The following is a 24,374-nucleotide window of genomic DNA, read 5'->3' as shown; positions in this document are numbered from 1 at the left end:
AAAAAAAAAACAAAGGGGAGGCCAGGCACAGTAGCTCACGCCTGTAATCCCAGCACTTTGGGAGGCCGAGGTGGGCGGATCACCTGAGGTCAGGAGTTTGAGACCAGCCTGACCAACATGGAGAAACCCTGTCTCTACTAAAAAAAAATACAGAATTAGCCAGGCGTGGGGGCACATGCCTGTAATCCCAGCTATTCAGGAGGCTGGGAGAGGAGAACTGCTTGAACCCAGGAGGTGGAGGTTGCGGTGAGCTGAGATCATGCCATTGCACTCCAGCCTGGGCAGCAAGAGAGAGCAAAACTCCATCTTAAAAAAAAAGAAAGTAAAAAATAAGAGGGAAGGAGCTAGTGCAGGTGAGAACCTTCAAACAGCAATGCAGGTCTGACACTGGTGAAGAAGAGAGAGGAAAAGAGCAAGGAGAATTTGGTTGGTAGAGTTCCAAAGTGCAGCACAGTTCTAAGAAAGTTTCAGCCACCTTGATGGGGAATTTTCCAGCCAAGAACTCCCACTAAAAGTATCCCATATTAGTATCCCTTCTATGTTTAGTCTTGGCTGAAAGTAGCTTTTAGGAAGCATGACCTTGGGATGAATATGGTGGATACATCTGAGGGACAGCAGCTGAGTCCATCAGTCATTTATTCTTTGATATGGGCATTTTTATGGCCATATTGCACATAGTCTTTTTCTTTTTATCATTATTATCATTGTCAGACAGGGTCTTGTTCTGTTGCCTAGGCTGGGGTGTAGTGGTGCAATCTCCGTTCACTGCAACTTCTGCCTCCTGGGCTCAAGTGATCCTTGTACCTCAGCCTCATGAGTAGCTGGGACTCTAGGTGCACACCACCATGCTGGCTAACTTTTTGTATTTTTTTTGTAGAGACAGGGTTTCACAATGTTGCTCAGGCTGGTCTTGAAATCCTGGATTCAAGCAATCTGCCTGCCTCAGCCTCCCAAAGTGCTAGGATTATAGGCGTAAGCCAACGTGCCTGGTTCCCACATAGACTTATGATGGCTTTTAGCAGTTACACAGAATAACTCCTTCCAAGTTTGAATCCAGAGGAAGACAGGCATCTTTATCCTAGCATTCCTAGCAAAAGTTCTGAGATTGACTTGGATTAGACTAGCCTAGGTCATGTGCCCACTCCTGAGCCAGGCATGGTGGCCAGGGAAGTTTTATGACCTGCTTTGCTCAGATGTAGTTTTCATGTCCTACTTCCAAGGTAGGAGTTGGAACTCCACCCACACTGTGAGAACTGAGAGGCAGTGAGGGGCAGGTCTCAAAGAAAGAATATGCACATAGAATATATGTATTTTTCATTTTAATGGCTGCTGCAAGGTTGCTTTCTCAAGACACTGTAACAATGTACGGTTCCACCAAAAAGTATAATAGTACCTTTTCCCCCACAACTTCACCAATGCTATCTTCGTTTTCTTTATAAATGCTTGCCTACCTGATGTTGACATTATTAGTTTTAATTTATAATTTCCTAGTTCCTAGTACTAGTATTTCTAAACAATTTTTTTCATGTATTCATTGGCTACTTGGATTTGTTTTTCTGTCAATGGATTGTCCACATCTCTTGTCCATTTTCCTATTGTTTATCTTTTGTCCTTTTTTTTTGTCAGTTTATAAAAGCACTTTTTTATATTATAGCTAATTACCCTCTGTCTGTCAGCTGCATTGCAAATGGGTAAAGAAACAGTAGCCTGGAACTCTACACATCTTCTCCTCCTCCATCTTTATTGTCCATACTCGACCCATCGTCCTCAGGATGAGTTGAGATCAATATGCCAGGAATACTATGGGAAAACTCCATCTTTTTTTTTTTATTATTTTTTTAAATAATTTTTTTAGAGACAAGGTCTTGCTCTACTGCCTAGACTGGAGTGTGCTGATGCAATCATAGCTCACTGCAGCCTCGAACGTCTTGGCTCAAGCGATCTTCCCACCTCATAATTTTTTTTTTTTTTTTTGAGACGGAGTCTTGCTCTGTCACCCAGGCTGGAGTGCAGTGGCCGGATCTCAGCTCACTGCAAGCTCTGTCTCCCGGGTTTACGCCATTCTCCTGCCTCTGCCTCCCGAGTAGCTGGGACTACAGGCACCCACCACCTCGCCCGGCTAGTTTTTTGTATTTTTAGTAGAGATGGGGTTTCACCATGTTAGCCAGGATGGTCTCGATCTCCTGACCTCGTGATCTGCCCGTCTCGGCCTCCCAAAGTGCTGGGATTACAGGCTTGAGCCACCGCGCCCGGCCCCCACCTCATCATTTTTGAAAAACAGAACAAGATAATTCCTGGTCAAGGACAAGTTTTCATCACCCACCTCTACCCCTCCCCCACCACACACACTGGGGCAAGATTGCTGAAATTTCAGTCATTCTGGAATCACCTCCCCAAGTTTTGCCATATCCTTTAAGCTGTGTACTATTTATATTATGAAAATTGTCCTTTTTTGCACAGATTTATTTTAAAAGCATATATTGTTGCTATTACATCATTGTAACTACTGGTTGTATTTTTCCAATACGAATTAAAATAAATTGATAACTATGAAAATAAAAGACATTTATGTACTACCCAAAACATAACCTTCAGGAAACTGCATTAGAGCACATCAACAGGATCACCAGGCTAGTCAAGGACAAGACCAAGGGTTTACAGAGCTGTGAGTTTCACGGCCTCACCACTCATTGATCGCACAACCACTCCCATGGAATGCGGTGGGTGATAGGTTCATTTACATCAGAGAAAAGGCAGCATGGAAGAGTGCAACCGCTGTACACATATTCACGTAGTGGAAATTAGAATCAAGGTCTTTCTCCAAAAAACAACAATGTAGTAGGGAAAAGTGTTGATTTGGGGGAAATAGACCTCAGTCAAGTCCAGTGGACTGACTGTACATGGTATTCAGCGCCCAGGAAGCTGGACTCAGTGATGACCAGGATTGCACTACGAACATTCCACATTCTGTCTAGAACATTAGGGATTCTAAGGTTCTGCTGATTATGCTGGTATCCAGGGCTTACAAGTGGCAGCCTCAGGACCCGGGGCTGTGGTAGGTCACAGTCCCTGAGCGGGTCTCAGTGTCCAACACTGTAGCTGGTGCCTGCCAGGTTCCCAGTGGCTGGGGTCACCAGGTCTGAAGAGAGATGTGCTGGCTGCGGGCATGGGGCCAGATCCTCCTGCCAGTTTTTCTCTCCCTCTTTCTTATCCAATTGCTTATCAGCTTCTCAGAGAATGGTTTTTTCCACAGCCCCAGGAACAATCAGAAACCAAGAGATCAGACTGAAGAGGGTGAGTGATCCGGAGTCCTGAGGCGGGTGCCCCACATGCTCCAGCGTAGTTTTTCCTTTTAATTGTGCCATCCTGGTGCACTGGAATTTTCATCTCAAAAGTTGTCATTTGGTGTTGGTGGGAAGACATTTTAAAGGCTCTAGATGGTTTTGGTGAAACTCGGTTAAATTGGACTCAGATTAATTTGGTTTATCTGAAATATGAAAGGAGGATTCAAACAGTTTTAAATTTGAGGAAAAGCATGGTTTCTCCCTCATCACTTTTGCATGACCTATGCATATAAGCTTTTGTTGTGATTAAGTCGTTGGGTTTTGTTCTAATCAAACCCACTCAATGGTCATAGTTCCTTTTCTTAAGTTTTAAAGATCTTAGTTAATAAAATGCTTTATTTGTTCTTTTTCATAAAAAAAAAAAAACAAATTACTTCAGTTTGGAGGCATCTCTTGGTTTCCCTTTCCAAATGAAAAAAATTTGAAATGTTAAAAGTCATGCTGAGTTAAATTCATGAACCTGGAAATAAGGTTTTTAGTATCCTAAATTGGAACTGTATAGACAAAATAAGAGACAGAATTTGAATTACTTGGAAAGTGTCCTGTAAAGCCAAGATTGCCATTTTTACAAAGACAATGAGACAGAATAATTATTGCTGTCTGGTTTCCAGAGTAGAAAAGAATGTTAGTATCTGTAAGTAAATCAGTCTTCCTTATTAAAACCAAACCCACAGTTCTCAGCGTTGCACTGAAATAAGAATCTCCTTTGAGGGGTAGGGTTGGGGGGATGCTGAATTAAAATACCTAGCTTGTTTTCTTTGGTTTCATCTTTCCCATAGATTTCTCTCTTTTAACCTCGTGGTCACCCCTATACGTACTCTAAGAGAAATAGTGTTCCAGTGCCATCCTGGCCCCTTCTCCCAACAAACAGCACCTAAAAGCATAGGTCCAAACATAGAAACAAATTACTCATTTTGTTCCCTAGCAAACTTGGACTCATACTGGAAATTTTTCACAAGACTTTATCAAAATACTGATGAAGAACAAAAAAAAAAAAAAAAAAAAGAAAGAAAGCAAACAAATAAAATAAATAAATAAACACAGATAAGATAATCTCCAAAGATGGAAGTTTCTGTTGCTAGCTAACTCACTTCTAGGGCTGGCCAGCTGGAGTTCATGTTTCTAAGGAAACAGCTTGCCTGCCAAGGGCCTCCCCTGAATGCTTGCATCTTAGTCTCGGGCCAGTTCCCCTTAGTGCTTGCATTTAATCTTCCCATCTAACAAGGATATGGTTTCTTAGACATCATGACACTTTTCACTTCCAAAACTGAGAAGGGGCTTCTAAGTCTTCACGAGATCCTCATCTATGTCCCAGATTATGCCCTGAGTGACAGGCAACAGACAGGACTTTGTGAAGGATCGCACATCAAGTGAGACCTCCCGCTAAGCAGGTTGTTTTGATCCCCAGGGCTTCTAACTCTGATGTTCATTTACATTTGAGAGCTTAGTAATCAATATTTCAAGAAATTATAGTAAGCACTTGATGCAACTTTAGGTTAATCTTCTAGAATCTAATGAATGGATTAAAAAATATACTGAAACCTAGATAATTTTATTCACTAGAAGTAACCAGACAACAAAGGGGCATAGTGCAAAAAATAAGTGGCAACTAAGGAAAGAACTGGAAGATTCTGGATCAGAACAGAATAGCACAGCATGGCAAGACTCCAAACGTTACCACCCTCTCTTAGAGGTAACTAATGGGTCACTATAATACAAGAACTTTTATTGATTCTCCCAAATCTGGAGAGAAACAAATTAAGTGGGTATCCTATTCTTTATCTTATTCTGAAGATGAGAAGGGGAAATGGCTACTGAAGAGAAATAAGTGGAATGAGGACCTGAAGAGAGAGGGCCTGACTCTCTGATGGAAACTCAGGTTCCTGAGTTATAAGCTGGATTTGAGGGCAGATCAAGGGTCCAAAGAAACCCCTTCATAGGCTTTAGCAAACCTTGGCATTGAAAAACGACAAACCTCAAAAGAGAGAGCAGAGTCAGACATTCTAACAAAGCCTGGCACAGCCTCATTTGAGTTCTCCCCCCTGTCTAATGCTGAAAACAATGGGGTGAATAGAACCTAAAATGCCATAAAACTGTAGCTTCTTGAAAAAAATCTCAAGGATTGTGGTAAGGTTGTTAAGATCTCATCTACACTGTATCAGAACAAATGGAAGGTCTGAACAGAGCTATGTAATCATTAATAGAATGAAAACAATAGAGCAACTGTGTAAACCCTGCACAGCAAAATAAAGAAATAAAGGACTATATGATAGCATGCAAACACACACACACACACACACACACACACACACACACACACGCCCCCCAAATAATCTACCCTAGAAGAGAACACAACTCAAGAAACATGAAAATTTCCCACAAGTGCTTTGAGCTAGAGAACAATCAAACAAGAAATATTCAGTGAAACAAGCCTCGAAGTCGATAGCAAGATATCAGAATGAAATTAAAAGGCAGACAGCTCCAAGGAAATAAACTGAAGGTCAAATAATTTGAATATAAGGCAAGGCTTCTGAGTTTTCTCTCTTCATTTGTTTATTTCTGCTAATGGTGAACACACCAAGAATATTTGTCACATACTGTAAGCTTACTGTAGTGGTCTCTGGTAGCTGCCTCATTCCTCTGTCCTCTAGCCTAGGGGGTGCTGTTATCTGGGAGGAGGTGGGACTTTGCTTTCTTTCACCTGGTAAACTTCTCAGCCTCTTTCATCATCTTCATACCCAACCTCGGTACTAAGTTCCCAGTGTTATGTATACACAAAGTGATTTCTGTTTTCCTGGTTGGATCCTAACTTCATATAGCCATCTTTAAGACAAAAAGTGCTTTCAAATTTTGACCAGCAAGCAGGTATTAGGAGGATTAGAGCATTGACACTAAGGTTTAAATGCTGATGGGGAACCAGGAGAGAAACCTGGTATACCACTTCTGGCTGAGGTAAAGGAAGGGTGAGATAATAAAAATCTCATATGGGTTGAAGGGGAATCTGAAAACATTAGGAACTTGTGACTCACTTTCTAGAGTTTACTCTGAATCCACTGGTCTCACAGATAACATGAGGCTAACATGGCTCCCAAACAGTAGGTAATAGTAGCAGGAAGAAGTATCTTAGCATATGGACTCAAGGACTGCATGTCAGAATCCCTTGGACATAAGAATTTTGTAGGGAAAAGAGTAGAGAGCCCTAAAATTCCCAATATAGTGGGTGGGGTACAGGCAAGGCAGCTCTTGCAAGAGGTGGCAAAATTGAAGAGGGAAAGGTCTTTCCCAGAGAATACTGGACCTCATGTCTAGAAACCACAGCAGGACCACAGATACTAGACATGACACTCCCTAAGAAGTGGACAGGTGAGATTCACACAGTGAGGCTAGTAAGGAAGGAGGAGGGGACTCAGTCCAGTCACACCCTAGTACCAGGGCAACACATAGCCTTTGCTCCCAGAAAAGTATAGCATCCCCAAGGTAAAGGGGGAAGGAGCAAACCCTACATTTAGCTAAACGTTTATTCAAAGGAGGATGAATTAATTGACTGAGATTGCAAGTTTATGGTTTTCTGCCACTAGCAGAAATGGGGGATTTGACATTATGCTGAATTGTGATGTAAAACTGAATTCTGATATTGAGAGACCTAGATCAAATCCCACCTCTTCTATGATGCCTTCCTTTAGTCCACCTAATCTGAGTGAATAGTTGCTCCTATACTTAGCTGCGCCTCTCTGACAGTACTTGTTTCACCAGAGAGGCAGAAGAACACAGTTATCACAGGCAGCAGTTCACACTGGCTGGACTCCCCTCCCAGCTCTGTTGCTTACTAGGCCCACGCTTTCTGTGTCACAATTTCCTTATCAGTAGAATAAGAATAAAATAGTATCTTCTGTAAATGGTTGTTGTGAGGATCAAATGAGTTAATCTATGTTATGCACTCAGAACATTTTCTAGTACATGGTAAGTTTTCAATAAACATTATGCAGTCATGTGTTGCTTAATGACAGAGGGGTATCCTGAGAAATGCATAGTTAGGCAATTTCATCATTGTGTGAATGTCATAGAGTGTACTTACACAAACCTCGATAGCATAGCCTACTGTACACCTAGGCTAGATTAGCCTATTACTCCTAGGCTGCAAACCTATACAGCATGTTACTATGCTGAATACTACAGGCAGATGGGGTAACACAATGGTAGTAATTTGTGTATCTAAACTTACCTAAACCATAGAAATGGAATAGTAAAAAGATACAGTAATTGTTAATCTGAAGGGATCACCATCCTATATGCGTCTGTTGACCAAGATAATTGTTATGCAGCACATGACAAGATATAGAAGATAGAGACATATATTATGAACAGTGCTGGAAAACAAAGGGGAAAATGGGGAAAGGGAAAAAAAGGCCGGAAAATGGTTAAGAATCCCTGAGAAACAGAAAATTGAGATAGAACTAACTGGAGAAAGCCACAGCCTAAAACACACATAAGAGAGGACTAATGTAAGAGTGGTTTCTGGGGTTGCTCCAAGCTCAGCAGCAGTGAATACAAAGAGCATGAGGGAGTTGTGCAGCAGCTTCCTGGGAACTGATCTTAAAGCACTATAGCTGGTTGCCTCTCCACCTTCTCAATTGTCTCAAGAAGCAGGCAGCAGAGGCAGCAGAGGCAACTGCTCCAGGTTAACAATGAATGTGAATTATTGGCCTAGAAAGGCAGGAAGAGATATACTACCAACACACTGAACTTGGCAGCATGTCCCAATCCTCGCCCACACCACAGAGGTGGAAATAGCCTATATACATACACCTAAATCCTAACTTGATTGTGCTAACACAATCAAGAATCATGAAACCCAATAAAGGAAAGAACCAATTTATTAAAACACATTTAATAGAGGGGAAAAAACACCTTGAAATTAGAAACTTCTCTTATAGAAAATGGCAAGGACTAACAAGATTCCAAAGGAAATGACTAAGCTAGCAAGTAGAGTGGCTTGCCACAACTCCATAGGTGCTAAAAGTAGACAGTAAGACTCAATGGATCAGTGCCGGACGGTTTATTACTCATAGCACAGCCAACAGCAGGAACGTCGGTATGGCAGCACCAAATCTCCTGCCCCCAAGTCCCATAGAGCAAAGCAATGTATACAGATTGTGCTTACGAATGCAGCCAGTTGCACTGGAGCTAAGGAACCTAGGACTAAGAGCTTATGAACTTTTATGGCAAGCAGTAAAAAATCTAGTCCCTGGGGAGTAATTGTGACTATAGTCACACTGTGGTTGCCTTGACCTATTTAATTGACTGTGTTACCAGATACAGAGTAAGTGCAAGGTCAGAGGATAATTAGGCCAAGAAGTTTGGCACACTTATCTAGGAAATCCAGAGATGCTCAGGGTCTAGGATGGATGCCTCTCTCAGCACTATGATTAGTATTCTCATGGAGATATCCATGAACAGGCTATTCTGGAAAAGATTACAAATCTTGGAAATTAAAAATATAATAAACACAAACAGCTGAAGAGTGAATTAGCTAGCTCAATAATTGAGCCATGGAATTCTTACAGAATGCAGTACAAAAGAACAAGAGATAACCTGTAGAAAAAAGAGACAAGAGTTCATGCCAACATTAATGTAATAGGAGTTTCAGGAGGAGAGGAATGGAAGAGAGGAACTAAAGAAAAATATACAAAAAAAATCTTTGGGCGGGACGTGGTGGCTCACGCCTATAATCCCAGCACTTTGGGGGGCCAAGGCGGGCGGATCACGAGGTCAGGAGATGGCCAACATGATGAAACCCTGTCTCTACTAAAAATGTAAAAATTAGCCAGGTGTGGTGGCACACACTTGTAGTCCCAGCTACTTGGGAGGCGGAGGCAGAAGAATTGCTTGAACCCAGGAGGCAGAGGTTGCAGTGAGCTGAGATCACGCTACTGCACACTAGCCTGGTGACAGAATGAGACTCTGCCAAAAAAAAAGAAGACGAAAAAATATCTTTAAAGTTTTGAAAAAAATGGTGTTGAAACTAGAACATATTAACAGACTAAGCCAGCTGTGCTCTAGAAGGTGTACAAAATAAAAACATTTGGACACTTGAAGAGTCAAAGAGTTTATCATTCACAGACATCTGAAAAAAATACTCAAGAATATAATCCAGCAAAATGAAAAATGAATCCAAGGGGAAAATGTGGGATTCAAGAAAGAGTAGTAAGCGAAGAAACTAGTAAAATGAAGAGTTAATTCTAAATAATTTATTGTAAGTCAACAGCAATTTAAATATGTCTAATAATCATTAATAACTTTAATAGTAGTTAAAATTCCATCTGATTTCTGAAATCCATATGATACAGAAATCATATGGAAGTTTAACTGCTATTAAGTAGTTAAATTATTTAATTGGGAAGTGGTATGGTGAGAAAGAGAAGAGTAAAAACATATTAGGATCTTTGTCTAGGTTGAGAATGTAGATCCTGATTAAATGATGATAGAGAGATGCATATAAAATATCTCCCCAAATTTTTAAAATAACAGCTCAGGAATAGAAATAGAATGTGTATTTTGAAGCCACTAGAGAAAATAAAGGAATAAAGAATAAATAGATGGAATAGGATATACCTTACAAATGCTACTGAAAAAGAAAGCAAGTGTAGCAATATTATATAAAACAGAATTTAAGTAAAAGAAACCATTAAGTCAAAGAAAAAGTGATATACCATATTGACATGTAGTACAGTACACCAAGATGACGTATGACAAACCTTTATTCACCTAACAACATAAGTTTTCAAATAGATGTAACAGGTAAATAAAATATAAGAAGAAATGTAATATATAAAATCTTAGTATTTTACATATACTCCCCATTGTTTTTTTCTCTTAGCTGTTCTTGAAAAATTTTCCCTTGCAGATAAACTTTATTTTTGTATTATTAATGTATTGCAATGCCAATAAAAAATTTTGTTTTGATATTTGGCATAATATATTTTGATGCCAGGTATGTCTAGGCATTTGAAAATATGATTCTTCACCTTTAGGGTGAAAGAATCTGGTACCTGATAATGCCATGGAGATAGCTAGAACCTTGTTCTTTAGGAATAGAACAGAAGAAAGAACCTACTGATTCACGTAACACATAGGTCAGCTGTATCCTCATTAGTTTTCCAATAAGGGCAAAAATGAATATTAAAGAGATGGCTGGTTAGTTATACAAATGCTCAATCTAAACCTCAACCATGGAGGTTGAGCAGGCCATTTACTGACATACTGTGTTGAGGAGGGATCTTCATCTCTTCGCTCTTCGCCAAAACTCATTTCCCATCTAATCAGGAGAAAAGCATCAGACAAATCCTAGTTGAGGGGCATTCTACAAAATATCTGAAAGGACTGAGGACAGTAGTCCTCAAAACTGTCAATATCATGAAAAACAAGGCAAGAGTGAGACATTGTCGCAGACCAGAGGAGATATGATGACTAAAGGCAATGTGGTATTCTGGATGGGATCTTGGAAAAGAAAAACGACGTTGGTGTAAAGACTGGTGAAATTCTGATAAAACCTGGAGTTTAGTTAAAAGTCAAGTGCCAGTGTTAGTTTCTTGGTTTCAATTAACGTACCATAGTAGTGTAAGGTATTAACAATAGGAGGGCCAGCGCAGTGGCTCATGCCTGTAATCCCAGCACTTTGGGAGGCTGAGGCTGGCGGATCACGAGGTCAGGAGACAAGACCATCCTGGCTAACATGGTGAAACCCTGTCTCTACTAAAAATATAAAAAATTAGCCAGGCATGGTGGTGGGCACCTGTAGTACCAGCTACTCGGGAGGCTGAGGCAGGAGAATGGCATGAACCCGGGAGGTGGAGCTGGCAGTGAGTGGAGATCATGCCACTGCACTCCAGCCTGGGCAACAGAGTGACTCCGTCTCAAAAAAAAAAAAAAAAAAAAAAAAAAAAATTGGAAAACTGAATGAAGGGTATACAGAAACTCCCTGTAGAATCTTTACAGTTTTTCTGTAAATCTGAAATTATTCCAAAATAAAAACTTTAGTTTACAAAAAAGCTGTGGGAAACACGTAGAACTCTGAGAACAGTGGCCAAGTCATGAGTCCTCTGTTTCCCTGCTTCTGCCTCCTGAAAGGAGCCTGAGGCCAGCTGTCCTTCACATAGCTAAGGCAGCAGAATCTTTACCATTCACCTTGCCTTTTCTTTCACTCAACTTTCCCATGGGTATTTCAAGGACACTTTCAGCTAGGAGGAAGTAACATTCAATAGGACTTAATTTAAAAACTGAACTGTAAAATTTTTTCCCCAGCCAAATCAGATCTGCATCCAATCAAACAATTTGAAATTAAATAGAAAGGTCTGACCTTTCCCACAGAGCCTGAGAACTCTGCCCCCAAAATAATAGAGAGAGCAACTTTATTGTTGCTGTATCACAAAACAACTAGTACATTAATTCCAGACCCTTTCTTTAAGGAGATGTTGCAGTAATAAAATGAGGCATTGAAATGCTTTTTTCCAAATTCATAGTTTTTATTCTAGAACTTTCAAATGTAAATCACACTGTTTGTGTTTCCATAAAACTAGAGGAATGAAAATCCTCACTTGGGAGAAGTTTTAAAGCTTTGTGGCAAAAAAAGATGGGGAATTAATTTTTTTTAACTATTTAAAGGGTTAGTTAAGTAGGAATATCTTGGCAATACCATCCTGAATAACAACACTTGATATTTTAAAATACAATGGAGTTGCCAATTTGTTTTCCTTACTGTGTTTTGGGGTTGTTTTCAGGACTTGGCTCATCAAAGTTGGATGATGCCATTTCATGTTTTTCCAAGAAATAGGAGAAAAGACTTACGATTAAGAGGATTTATACAGTACTGGTGGGGGTCTAAATACATTAAAATAATGAAGTAAAATGCTGAGGCATGGATGAATATGGCTTAAAACAGGAATGACTAAGTGAAATGCACTTTTACGTAAAATTGAGCAATAAAAAGGATTTGTATTAATTTTGGACTTAATTTTTTTTTCTTGTAGAATGTGCTGTAAAGAAGAGTTGTCAATTGTGCACAAAAGATAAGAAAGTAAGTTAACTTTCTTATGAGGAAATTGTTCTGGGAACGTTATAAAGTCACAATTTACAGTTGTCATTGAAAAGATATGCTAAACTTTGTTTTACACAATTTTTTAATAACAGGGATGACTCATAACAGTTATTAAGATCTATTTATGTATTTCAAACCATTCTTTGAGGATCTAGAAATAAACAATGGAGATAATTAAGTACAAACATGTACTTCCTTCTGGAAAATTATACTTCAAAAAGAAAAGAATTATTTGCTTGAAAAAAATTATACTGAAATTTTGGAATAATTTTTGCAAGTAAAGGAAAAGATACATCTTTTGAGATGTGGTGACGATTTCCTTCCCACTTCTATTTCCTAAAGACTAGAAAGAATGACATACCATTCCTTAACCACAATGTAGCTGGATTCCTCTTCTTTGATGATTAAATGTCTGAAATCATTGCTCTTCACTTCAGATTTGGAAGAAAGCAGAAATGCTATAAGGTATGAGGGAAATGGCCACTTTGTGTCACAGACAGGTTTGCAGCAAGCTGCATAAAAACCACTGTAGTCTAACTTGTGTTGGATAACTGACAACACCAAAAACAGAAGCTTGAAGTCACTACTTAGAAAAGGGCACACTCTAGTAGTTGCTGTCTCTCATAGTGATCTGGACATACACCCTCTGCCCTGTCTTATCTTCCCCTAAGAAGATAAACATCTATCACTCGTCTACTTTAATGAGGACCTGGGCTTCTGGCTCATGGCATTCTCCACCCAGTTTGTACTACCATTGCCTTACATGCTTTCCACAGCCAGCGATGACCCAGACATACTCTGTCTCAGTGTCCTGCCTTCCTCAACCCTGTGTAGTAAGACATCACTTCTGTGGCATCTCTGAACCCTGCACAATCTACATTGGCTTTTACATTCTCACTACCTTATACTGTACCTACTCTTTAGCCTCAACAAGACAAGAACATCCTCTAGTCCTTCAACACTCTTCTTTTCCCTTCAGTTTATTGGCCCTCTCCAATGGACTTCCTTCCCTCCTGTGAATTCTCATGGCTGTTCACCTGAATGCAATATTCTTCCAGTTTTTGTTGTTGTTAAATGTTTTATAATGGAAAATTTCATATATACCAATAAAGAAAGCAATATAATAAAGCTTTATACCCCAAAGAACCATCTTGACCAACTTTTTTCAATGTATGCTCTTCCCTGCTAAATGTATTATTTTGAAGCAAATGATGATATGGATACCATATCATTTTACTTAAAAATATTTAAGCATATATTTCTAATTGATATTTTACCTTAAATATTACAAGTTCATCCACGATCATACCTAAAAGTTAACAATATAATCTTAATATCATCAGGCACCCAGAAAATAATAAATTTGTCTTGTTGAGTCATTTTTGTTTGTTTGTTTGAATCACATTCGTACATTGCAATTGGCTGATATATACCTTAAGTATCTTTTAATCTATATGTTCCTTCTCCCTTTTTATTTTCTTTTTTGCAACTTATTTGTTGGAGAAACTAGATTGTCCTATTCGGTTTCTCATAGTCTGGATTTTGCTGGTCACATCCCAAAAGGATTTGGATTAATTTTGGACTGAATTCCAAAAGGATTTGGATTAATTTTGGACTTTTATCATGTTCCTCTTTTCCCTGTTCTTTTGTTCTTATAAACTGATAATTAGATATAAAGGCTTTATCAGATTCTGTTTAATTTTTTGGTAGGAATGCTTCATGCTGAGAGGCCCTTCGTTAGGAGGTAGATAAGATTTATTGTCTAGCATTTGATGATATTAGCAACCAACAATGATCCTTGCCTAGATCGATTATTTCCCTAGGAGTTGTAAAAACTACTTCTACTTTGATGGCTTTGCTCTCTCTTTTTTTAATTTTAAATTTTTTTTTTTTTGTGGGTACATAGTAGGTGTACATATTTATGGGGAACATGAGATGTTTTGATACAGGCATGCAATGCGTACACCCTCTTATTTTTAACGGCATACACCCTCGTATTTTTAATGGCACTGGACCCACATTCCACAGCTCCAATTGGTCCTCTGGTTTATATTTTCGTTTGCTATGCATCACTAGCTGATTGCTGCTTGAGCATATTTCATCAACATCTGGATGAATAAAGCTACAAAGTCACAATTTCTGGTCTCACCTGAGCCCAAATACTACCTATCACTTGCTTTTGGTTAGCGATATTGCCTAAAATTTCCCACAGCAGCAATTCCCCCATCCCATCAATATCAACAGATGCATTCATCTCCAATTTTATGGAAAAAATTGAGGCCTTAGGTGTAAACTTCATTCCCTGACTGATAACATTGCTGTCATTTTTCCCATCATTACCTGTTCTTATCCCTCCTTTTAGAGGAAGAATACCTTCTGCACTTCCCCTATACCTCTCTTTTGGATTTGAACATGTACATTTTTGAATTGTAACTCGTATCATTTAAATTGTTTTTATGCTCACCTTCCCCTTGTTCTCAGCTCCTTAAGGACACAGTCCATGTTTTATTCATCTTTATATCTCTAACACCTCACACATTTCCCACACATGGCAAGCATTCAGTAACTATTGAATTAACTCTTGAGCCATTCAAAGAAGGGTAAATTAATTCAGTATACTCTACAGTGTAACACGGTAGAGAATTTTTAAAATTTTTCTAAATATCATTCATTATGGAAATACTGGGAGTATGTGAATTTGAGTGTAATTTTAAAAAGATTTCCTGTACCTCATAGGAATGAACTAAGAGATAATTCCACATGGTCAACACAGAATTAGGAGGATGAACAGATGTCTTGGTTGGTATATTGTGCTGCTTTATGTCCACTTCTCCATGGACCTGGAGAATATATATATACCAACTCCTTTTCATTTCCCAAAATATTCCAATTTGTATGATAAGTGACATGTTTATTCTTCTTGACTGTAAGGGAATCTTCTTTAGATTCTATCTGAAACATTTCCTGATGATTTCATAGTACAGGACTAGCCTTCCTAGAGTTAGAAAACATTCTTACCAAAACCCATCCATAAAATCACATTTACAACCCCCCCGATACACACACAACTCATAAACATAGCATATGAAAACATATTATATTTTGCTGATATTTTATATTAGAAATAAAATTTCAAAAATCAGGCTAATTAAAAAAGATGAAGCATCTTGTAATCTGTGCTTTTATTGTTATTCAGAGTCATTATGCATCCCTGTTGCATGCTTGGAATGAAAGTTCTCAATCATGGTGTCACAATGGTGAGACTTGTCATAAGTAAATTTTTTTTTTTTTTTTTTTGCTTTTTGCTAATGAATATCATAAGATTGTGGCCAACTGACTTAAATAAAATCAGAGTAGATTCTAGGTTTTCTCTATAATCACATCTTTCTCACTAATTGTGACCTGATATGGATGGTTGGTTGAGACAAAAAGGAGTCAAGTTATAGTAAGCCTAGTGAGATTTTTGAATCTCCCACAACCTCACAGTTCATATGAAATGACCGTTACTCACATGCTTGTAAAATGCATTTATAAATGTCGTATCTTACCACTCACAAAGAGATGCCCACTTTGATATTTATTTTTCTGAAAAATTGTGTGTGTTTGTGTGTGTGTGTGTGTGTGGTAGGGCATGGAGTCGAGGAGAGTGGACAAGGTGATGGATCCGAATCTGGATATGCCAGCGAACATGTGGACATCACCTGTTGGGAGTCCTTCAGCTGGAAAAAATATATGGACAACCAGTATCATGGATTATTTCCCATGGCAACTATTCCCAGCCCTTTACCACTGTTAGCGTGATCCTCCTTTCAGAGTTTGACTTTCCTTGAGAATTTTAAGACCATCTGGCAGGTTCAAGTTTCCTCATTTTTCACCAGAACCAATTCAATATCTTTTCTCTTATATTAACTTTCCCCTTGAGAAATCGGTTCTCATTTCTGAGGTGAATCCCTTAGTCCTCACCTCTATCTATGTGTCATACTCAGAAACGCATGCACATTCAGAAACTCAAAGCCTTTCTCATTTCCTTGTTCCCTCTATGACAAATCCAGCCTATTTCTGTGCATTGGTTTCCTTCTGAGTTCTGACAAAATGGAAAAAAACAAACAAAACCAAATCTTCTCTTTGTTTCTTCCTAGAAGCTGAAGTACTTATTCTGTGCTTATTCTACCATTGCTTCCCTATCACACAGTGTGATTTAATCCTTAGCAACCTGATTTAGAGGTTACAAAAGACTCAATAACCAAATGCAACAACCTTTCAAAGTAATCACTCATTCTTTTTGGAAACTTGCTCCTTCCTTGGCGATCTTGGCTTTATACAGGCCCTATTTCTTCCCTCACCATTTTGTTTCCTTTACCAATTCCTCTTCTTCATTTTCCTGAAGGAGTGCATTCCTTCATCTCCTAAATGAGCGCATTTCTTCACACTGTGTCCTCACCCTTGTGCCATGTCTTTCACAGTCCTGGTCTCTGCCACAAACTGCGTATAAAGAAATCCCAAATTCACATCCTTAAATCTAACGATCACCAACAGTGATGCTCACAGCTGCTTGATTGCCATTTCTTTCTGGATAGTTTTTTTTTTTTTTTTTAATCACATCATGCTCAAAATTTCTTTAACTTAGTTTATAATTTTGCTTTCCCCAAAGAAGCTCATGTTCTTTACTTGTTTATTTCTGGTACCATTATCCCATAATTTTAGAAATCATTGGCTTTTTTTTTTTCTTTTTTTTCCTCCATCTGCTCTCCATTCTTTTCTTTCACCTGGAACAATCCTGGATTTTCTACACACCCCATTCCCCAACCACTGGTATAATATTAAGCCATTTGCTTTATACAATCTTAAATCACTAAATATTGTTATGTACCTTCCCACTTTCTGCATGTTTTAATTTTAATGATATTTTTATTAAAATAGCAATTGTGATGTCCATATAAGCTTAATAAAACAGCTCTACCCTAAAATGAGTACTATAATTTTCCCATGAGAACATAATAACCATCACTCTAAAGCCTTTTAGCTGGCTCCTCAGTTGTCACACTCCAAAGAGGCTGATGGCTTCATATTTACACGGGTTATTTTCCTTAGCTACAAGAAAAAATCACGTAATTTACCTTAAATTATACATTACCAATTTAGGAATGTTGACTATATTATACTGTTCTTGGGGGCAATGTGAAGTTCTGGTCTTTGATAACTTTCTAGATTTAGTTAAGGTATTAGTCACATATTTTTGTGGTAAGGGACAGCAGCCAAACTCAAACTAATTTAATAAAAAGGGGAATTCATTGGCTCACAATATTGGGAAGACCAGGTGTGGCCTTGCCTTCTTGCACAACTGAACCAAAGGATGTCCTTCTCATTTTCCTCTTTTCTTTCATCTCTCAGCTCTGCCTCCCTCTGGGAATTGACTTTATTTTCTCTTGTGGTAAATGGACATTCTGCATACAGCTGGGCAAGGGGCTGGCTGCCAGCAGATCTAACCCAATGTCTGTAACTCAGAGAGTTGTAACTTAAAGATTCTGATTGGCCCTATTGGGGTTTTATGTCTGGTCCAGCATCTGTTACTAGGCTACTGCCTGGGTCAAAAGACCATTCCAGTAGTAGGAATAGGGTAAGGGAAAACTGATTGGCAGCCACCGGACCACACAGGGTTTGGGGAAGAGGTCCTCAGTAGAAGAGGGTGTGATTACCAGAAAAAGAAGAATGGGGACACAAAGTAGCAGAGAGATTTTAAAAATAAAAGACTTCAGTCTATTATTTTCCCCTTGACCTTTCAGGACAGACATATTCTATTTTCTCCATCCCCATATTTTAAAAAATGCTCCTGGCAAAATAATGCAACTAAATCTCAACTGCAATTGGACTTACCCAAGGTCACTATCAGCTTCTGCCCCCCGTTCTAAGTCTGAAATCTCTGAGAGATGTGCATTACTCTTGACTGTGTTTGAATACAGCTCCATGCACTCCTTCAAGTTAGCTATATAATCAGTTAAACCAACTCCCAAAGACCCACTATTCAACAGAAGAGAGAAAGCAGGATGACAACAGTAAACACTCCCATTTAGAAGGAGGATAGTGGCCAATAGTCCTATAATATGTTCCAAGTCTGTAATACATTGTTGAGTTTCCCTGGCTGCGCGGTGAGTTGTTGGTCACCAGTCTAGCTGCTATCGAAGGAGTCCACTCTCCATTATTCTCTGAGCTCCAACCACAGAGAGGCATAGGGGAGATTGTCTCTTCCGGGGACTGCACTTCTTTAGGAGCTCGCTTGTGGTGGACTTGGTTATTGGAGCCTGGGAATCAGCTTAGCACTTAAGTGCGCATAGCTCTTAGCTGTAGGTTCAGGTTTTTTTCTGGCACTTCATTTCCCTGAAAATCCTACTAGATCTTGGACTTGATTCCTAGAGACTCTGAGTACTAATAACCAAGGCCAGAAGTCTCTGTGGGCTGTAATCTTTGAATCTAGACCTTATCTTTGTAGTTCCAGTCTTTCGGCAACCGTCCAGGAGGACAAGATTCATTCAGTGAAAGTGACTTCAATCTTAGATTTGACTGAATGGCTTGATTTGACCTTTAGTCTTGTCCAGCATGAAACAAAAGCTGGCCTGTGTCTAAGGGGTGGTTCTTTACGTTGGAGTGAATCATTACCTCTGCTGGTCCCAGGATGTACAGCAAGAATTGATCAGCAGTGTCTGGGTTCAATCTTACAGGATTGGTTACCAGCATGGAACTATGCTACTTAGGTTAGAACCCAGGCTCCCCTATTTAGTAGGTATGCGATCTTATGTAAGTCATTTAACTTCTCTGCGCCTTCTTGTTCTCATCTATAAAATGGACATAATAGTACCTAGATCACCGGGTTGTCATCAGTATGAAGTGAGTGGATATATATAAAAGACTTAGAATATAGTACCTGTCACATGGTAGGCCCTATGTAAGTGACAGCCATTTTTACCGCTTTGTCTCTTTTTTTTTTTTTTCACTTTTCCAGGTTATTCTGGTTTTACCTCCCATAATATTTTTCACCTTATGCCTTGCTTAAGGGACTTAGAATTCCATTTTCCTATTTCTGCGTGATTATCTGAGCACCAGTGAGCAGTAACAGAGGAGCAATCCCAAAGGAAAGAGTCGGGGATGCAGGCAAGAGGAATGGAAAGAGTAATAGAGAGATTTTAAAAACCATTTACCGCAGTTCTTATTACTACTTTGTGAAATAATATCTTTGGTTTTGTTTCCTAAATGTAGAGTCTGAGAAAGGGGTTCAAGTGCATGTGATTTTTGAGTGACTGCTCTTCAGCAAAAATCCTATGGAGTGAGAGACTCAGGGAAGATAAGGGGAAGAGCGAAGAAAAGATGAGGTCTTGGCTAAAGCTCGCTCTTGGCCTGAATCATGGGCAGCCCTTGGGCAAAAAATGTCACAAGGTAGAGTTGTCCCTGACTTGAGGCAAGGATGCCCACTGTTTGGAACCCCATCTCAGTCAGTCACTGGCCTGGGGAAATAGTAACCTCGTGGGCTAGGTGGTCCCCATCATCATCCAAGAAAAGGAGAAGCTGTGAGACATTGGGAGCCAAAACTTTTTGCAGCTGAGGTTTAGATGCATGGGTCTGACAAAGGAGATCTCAAGAAGTTACCAAAGGCATCTACTACAAATAATAATAATAATAATAATAATAATAATGGCTATTATTTATTGAATACTTACTGAATTAGTACTAAAAACTTCCTGGGATTGTGGTTATTATACTTGGACACCACTTTTATTTTTCTCTTTCCAAATATAGTGTATTTGGTGTAGTGAAGAAAAAACATGCAAAAAATACTGTTTTCCATACTTCGGGTGTAAATTCAGTTCTATATATTGGTTAAACTGTGCAGGTGAGTTGTCCTTATTTAAATTTTTATGTTCTTTATTTCAATTGACTTTCAAACGCTAGTGATTTGCTACATTTGAAGGATTATAAATTATTACATTTGCTTTACATATTAAAATATAGCAAGTCCAAACCACCATGGCACATGTATACCTATGTAATAAACCTGCACGTTCTGCACATGTATCCCAGAACTTTAAGTAAAATAAAAATAAAAATACAGCAAGTCCAGGGATGTTCATTGGTCTTTCCTCCTGATATAGGCTTACTGGTTGTTTGCAGCAAAGTATTCATTCAAATTAAGTGAACATTCATTTTGATTGGTGGATGCTTTGCCATACCAGTAGCTGAATACTTTAAATTTCCATTTCTAAAATCTCCAGCGTATGATATCCATAACCCACTTAAAGGATGTTTATATTCTTATGTCATTTTAGAAATTCCAGGATTTTTTAAATAAGCTAGTCCTGGTCTGAGGATATGTTGTACCTAGAACCATAGCTATAACTTATATTTTTTCAGCTAATGTATTCTACACTGAGAATTGCTATTCAGAATAATGATTAACTAGGAGTGAACAAATATTAATCATCAAAGAATCTTTAAGTTATACTGAAATGTTGGACTTTCGGTATGTTATACAATATTTACCAAGGCAGGAAACGTACCAGCACCATTTAAGAAGTTTTCTTAAAGAATGGAAACAAAAAGCTTTCTAGGTAAATTCTAGCTATGTGAAAAAATCCAGTCTAGAACAACCAGTTGTCTTCTTTTTTCCTTCAGTGAAGTAAAAGATATAAATTTTGCCCTCAAATCTCTGTTTCAGGTACTATCAGGTATATTTAAATCACACGTGTTTTTGCCTTATAAAGAAGTTACACTTTGTTTAACTAGTATGAGCACAAACTCTAGTCTCCTATTTCATGTTTGCCCTTCTAGTTTCATTTTATAACACACCAAGCTAACAAACTACATTGTGCTTACTGAGATAAGAAAAAAAAGTTTACAAGGGGTAGAAATCTGATTTCTCAGCAAGCGTTGATTGTCTCTTTGGTAATGGACTGCTGAAATTCAAACAATAAACCATTCCCTGCTATCTAGATGTATCTTTAGAGATATACCAGCCTGAGGGATTTGTTGTTTTATCTATTAAGATAGTACCAGAAATGAGATTAGAGGTAAAATAAAGAAAATTAAGCCAGTAGCCTAATAGTTCACTAATTTAAAATAAGTAAATCAAATGTTACCTCCTTTAGCAACCCAGATTATTTTTAAATGTTAGTGATTGTTGTGTTAATGGTAGTTTTATTGGAATATGTAATATATGTTATTGTATCATTACTTTCAATAATCATTTGTTAAAGAATCACATTGCATGATATTAGAAAAGATGAAAATAGCAGAAATTGCTGATGTTCTGTTAACTTAAAATATATTTCTTTTTATACATTTCAGTTGACATGTTTGGAATCGTGATGCTTCTACTCATTGCAATACTAATTACAGGATTCATTTGGTACTGCTGCGCCTATCACTTTTACCTGCAGGAGTATGCTCATTTTATTCTTATTAAGAATGCACTTTGGGGTAATACCATTGAAGAGAATACTAAGCTAGTCATCAGGAAGTGTTTTGCCTTTTTTATGTAATAAAAATAATATATCCACATGATAAGGAAAAAACATCCAAAAGTATGGAAATTGTAAAATGAAAAAAAAAAAAAGTTTTACTTTCTCATCCCCCACCCCACCTCTAATACTGTCTTCCCAGAAGCAATCCTTTTAGTATGGTTGTATTTGTAGTTCTTCTGTAGTTACCTCCATATATTTGATTTGGATGGTTATGTTTTCTTTTCATGATTTATTAATTTTAGATGTTATCTATTGACCCCCCAATCATTAAAGCAGAAAAATTTATCTTGCACTATACACATTTTATTTTATTTATTTTTTTGCTATTAGTAGGTATTATCATTGTGTTATTTTGGGTTGTTACTATCTTTTCATTATTTTAGTTATTAGGTCTTAAGATTACTAATATTTCTCCTGTTGACTTTGAGTAATCAATTTAATTCTTTGTTTCTATATCTCAATCCTTCTCCTGTTAAAGATAAGAAAATTTGGATCCCTATACTTCCTTCCATTTATCCTCTCTTCCCTCTTATCTCCTAAATTCTATAAGCTTTCTCATTAATTTGACCTTGTCAAATGTGTAATATTTACATTCTGTTCTGTGGCTATAATTATGTCTTGAAATGCTTACTCCATAATTTGAGTCTAAAATTTGTTAACTACTAAAAAGGATAACACATATTTATACATGATTGTATAAATATTGTTTAATAAACAACCAAAGTGGAGTAAGAAATATAGTTCTGTGCCACTAACCTATATTGCTTGAAAAAGAATTATCAAGTGCCAAGATTAAATAGATTCTCTTTTCTTACTCTTTATTTCATGAAATCATGCTACATTTCAGCTTACTTCATGTTACTTAATTGTGACTTTCCTATACAGCTTTTGCACTTTCTAGAGTTTTAAATTATCTTCATTATTTCTCGTTAACAAAAACACATGTATCTTTATTCTCATCACTGTGATCATTCATCTTTGTATTTGCTAAAATACATTCATTTTCTTCTTATAAATATTCTTCTTAAAGTCTTCTGACTTCCTGCTTTAACATGCAAAATTAGTTTCTTTTACTGCTGTACTGAATTAGGAGAATTTGGGGGGTCCCATATCTTCCTCTTTTAGGGTTTATTTTTTCCTTTTGGTGGAGTACCTCCTCAAGTGAATTTTTCAAAGGGAGTTCACAGAAGGTTTGGAGAGTATTTGCATAGTCCATTACATATCAACAAATTAGTTTTTTCTCCTTCATCCCAATATGATATTATTTTCTTTCTTCAGATTATACCCTTTTATAAGAAGGAATTGTAGACAAGATAGACAGGACCCAAAAATAAGATAAATGCACATGTATAGGTCAATCTGGAAGTAAAATGTGCTTATAAAAAGATAAGGTAAGTCAACATAATGCTTGCAGGAAAGAAAAAAAAAAAGAAAAGGTAAGGATTGGCCAATGTTCCATTTGCTTGTTTAGGACCTCAACTTGGTCAATAACTTTGTATTTTTCTGGCTTAGAGATGGTCTTTTCCTTATTAACATACAAAGACAAGGTAGGATAGAATGGAAGGTATTCCTTATTTTTCCCCTCCGAAACAAGCATACACATATACACATGCAAATCAGAAAGACGAACCAATAGGGCACATTACATATGTGACAAGGATCTGTTTTGTAATTTTTTAAATATATATTTTCTTCTTAGGATCCTGGCTCCTTGTAAGTGTCATCACTTTTTTATATAGTATTTATAAGTAGCAAATTCTGCCCATAAGAATAGGGGCCTGAGCAAATAACCATCACTGAAGCTTCTTTTATCCACATTTTAAATGAAAAACCCTGAAGCCTCTCTGCAAATATGGTCCAACAACTGTACTCAGTTCTGGTTTAACTCTGCTGTATATCCACCATCTCTTCTTTCTGAATTTCTTCAAGAGATCTTCTAGACCTTGTTAATTCAATGAGTGCTGTATTCTGTAGAGGAATTTATCTTCTTAAGGACTTACTGCACTTCATAAACCAAAGATCCTGGTTAGGTTTTAGAAACATGACTCTTTTAAAAAAAATAGAATGACCAATGAAATATCAAAATACTTATAGGTACATTTGATCTAATGTTATTATTCAGCAGTTATGCTTATAAAAATTAAAGCACTTTAAAAAGTTCCAAATGTTAGAGAATACAAGTGTTTCACTGTCCATGTACTTGATGCCTCCTTCATTGTCATCTATTCTTTTAACAAATATTTATTGAGTATTTATTATCTACTAAGCAATGTCATTGTCATAGGGATATAGCAATAAGCAAGAAAGATCAGGCTGGGCGTGCTGGCTCACACCTGTAATCCCAGCACTTTGAGAGACTGAGGTGGGCAGATCACCTGAGGTCAGGAGTTTGAGACCAGCCTGGTCAACATGGTAAAACCCCATCTC

General features: G+C 37.9%; 1 protein-coding gene across 4 annotated transcripts in view; it reads left to right on the top strand.

Annotated features, from left to right (window-relative positions):
• Window positions 1-3,021: 3,021 nt before the first annotated feature.
• PTTG1IP2 (PTTG1IP family member 2) overlaps window positions 3,022-24,374 on the top strand; it is a 42,385-nt gene continuing 21,032 nt past the window's right edge. For all 4 annotated transcript variants that reach the window (XM_017889692.1, XM_017889695.1, XM_017889693.1 and 1 more), the window contains exons 1-4: window positions 3,022-3,294; window positions 12,371-12,417; window positions 20,227-20,320; window positions 21,772-21,865. In XM_017889692.1, coding sequence (XP_017745181.1) covers window positions 3,150-3,294; window positions 12,371-12,417; window positions 20,227-20,320; window positions 21,772-21,865 — 380 coding nt within the window. In that variant the 5' untranslated portion in view covers window positions 3,022-3,149. The remainder of the gene's footprint in view (window positions 3,295-12,370; window positions 12,418-20,226; window positions 20,321-21,771; window positions 21,866-24,374) is intronic.

This window comes from Rhinopithecus bieti, unplaced genomic scaffold (assembly GCF_001698545.2).
Source record: "Rhinopithecus bieti isolate Rb0 unplaced genomic scaffold, ASM169854v2 scaffold_19669, whole genome shotgun sequence".
Taxonomy (NCBI): Eukaryota; Metazoa; Chordata; class Mammalia; order Primates; family Cercopithecidae; genus Rhinopithecus; species Rhinopithecus bieti.
The sequence above is the reverse complement of the archived record's forward strand: the minus strand, read 5'-3'. Positions and strand labels throughout refer to the sequence as shown.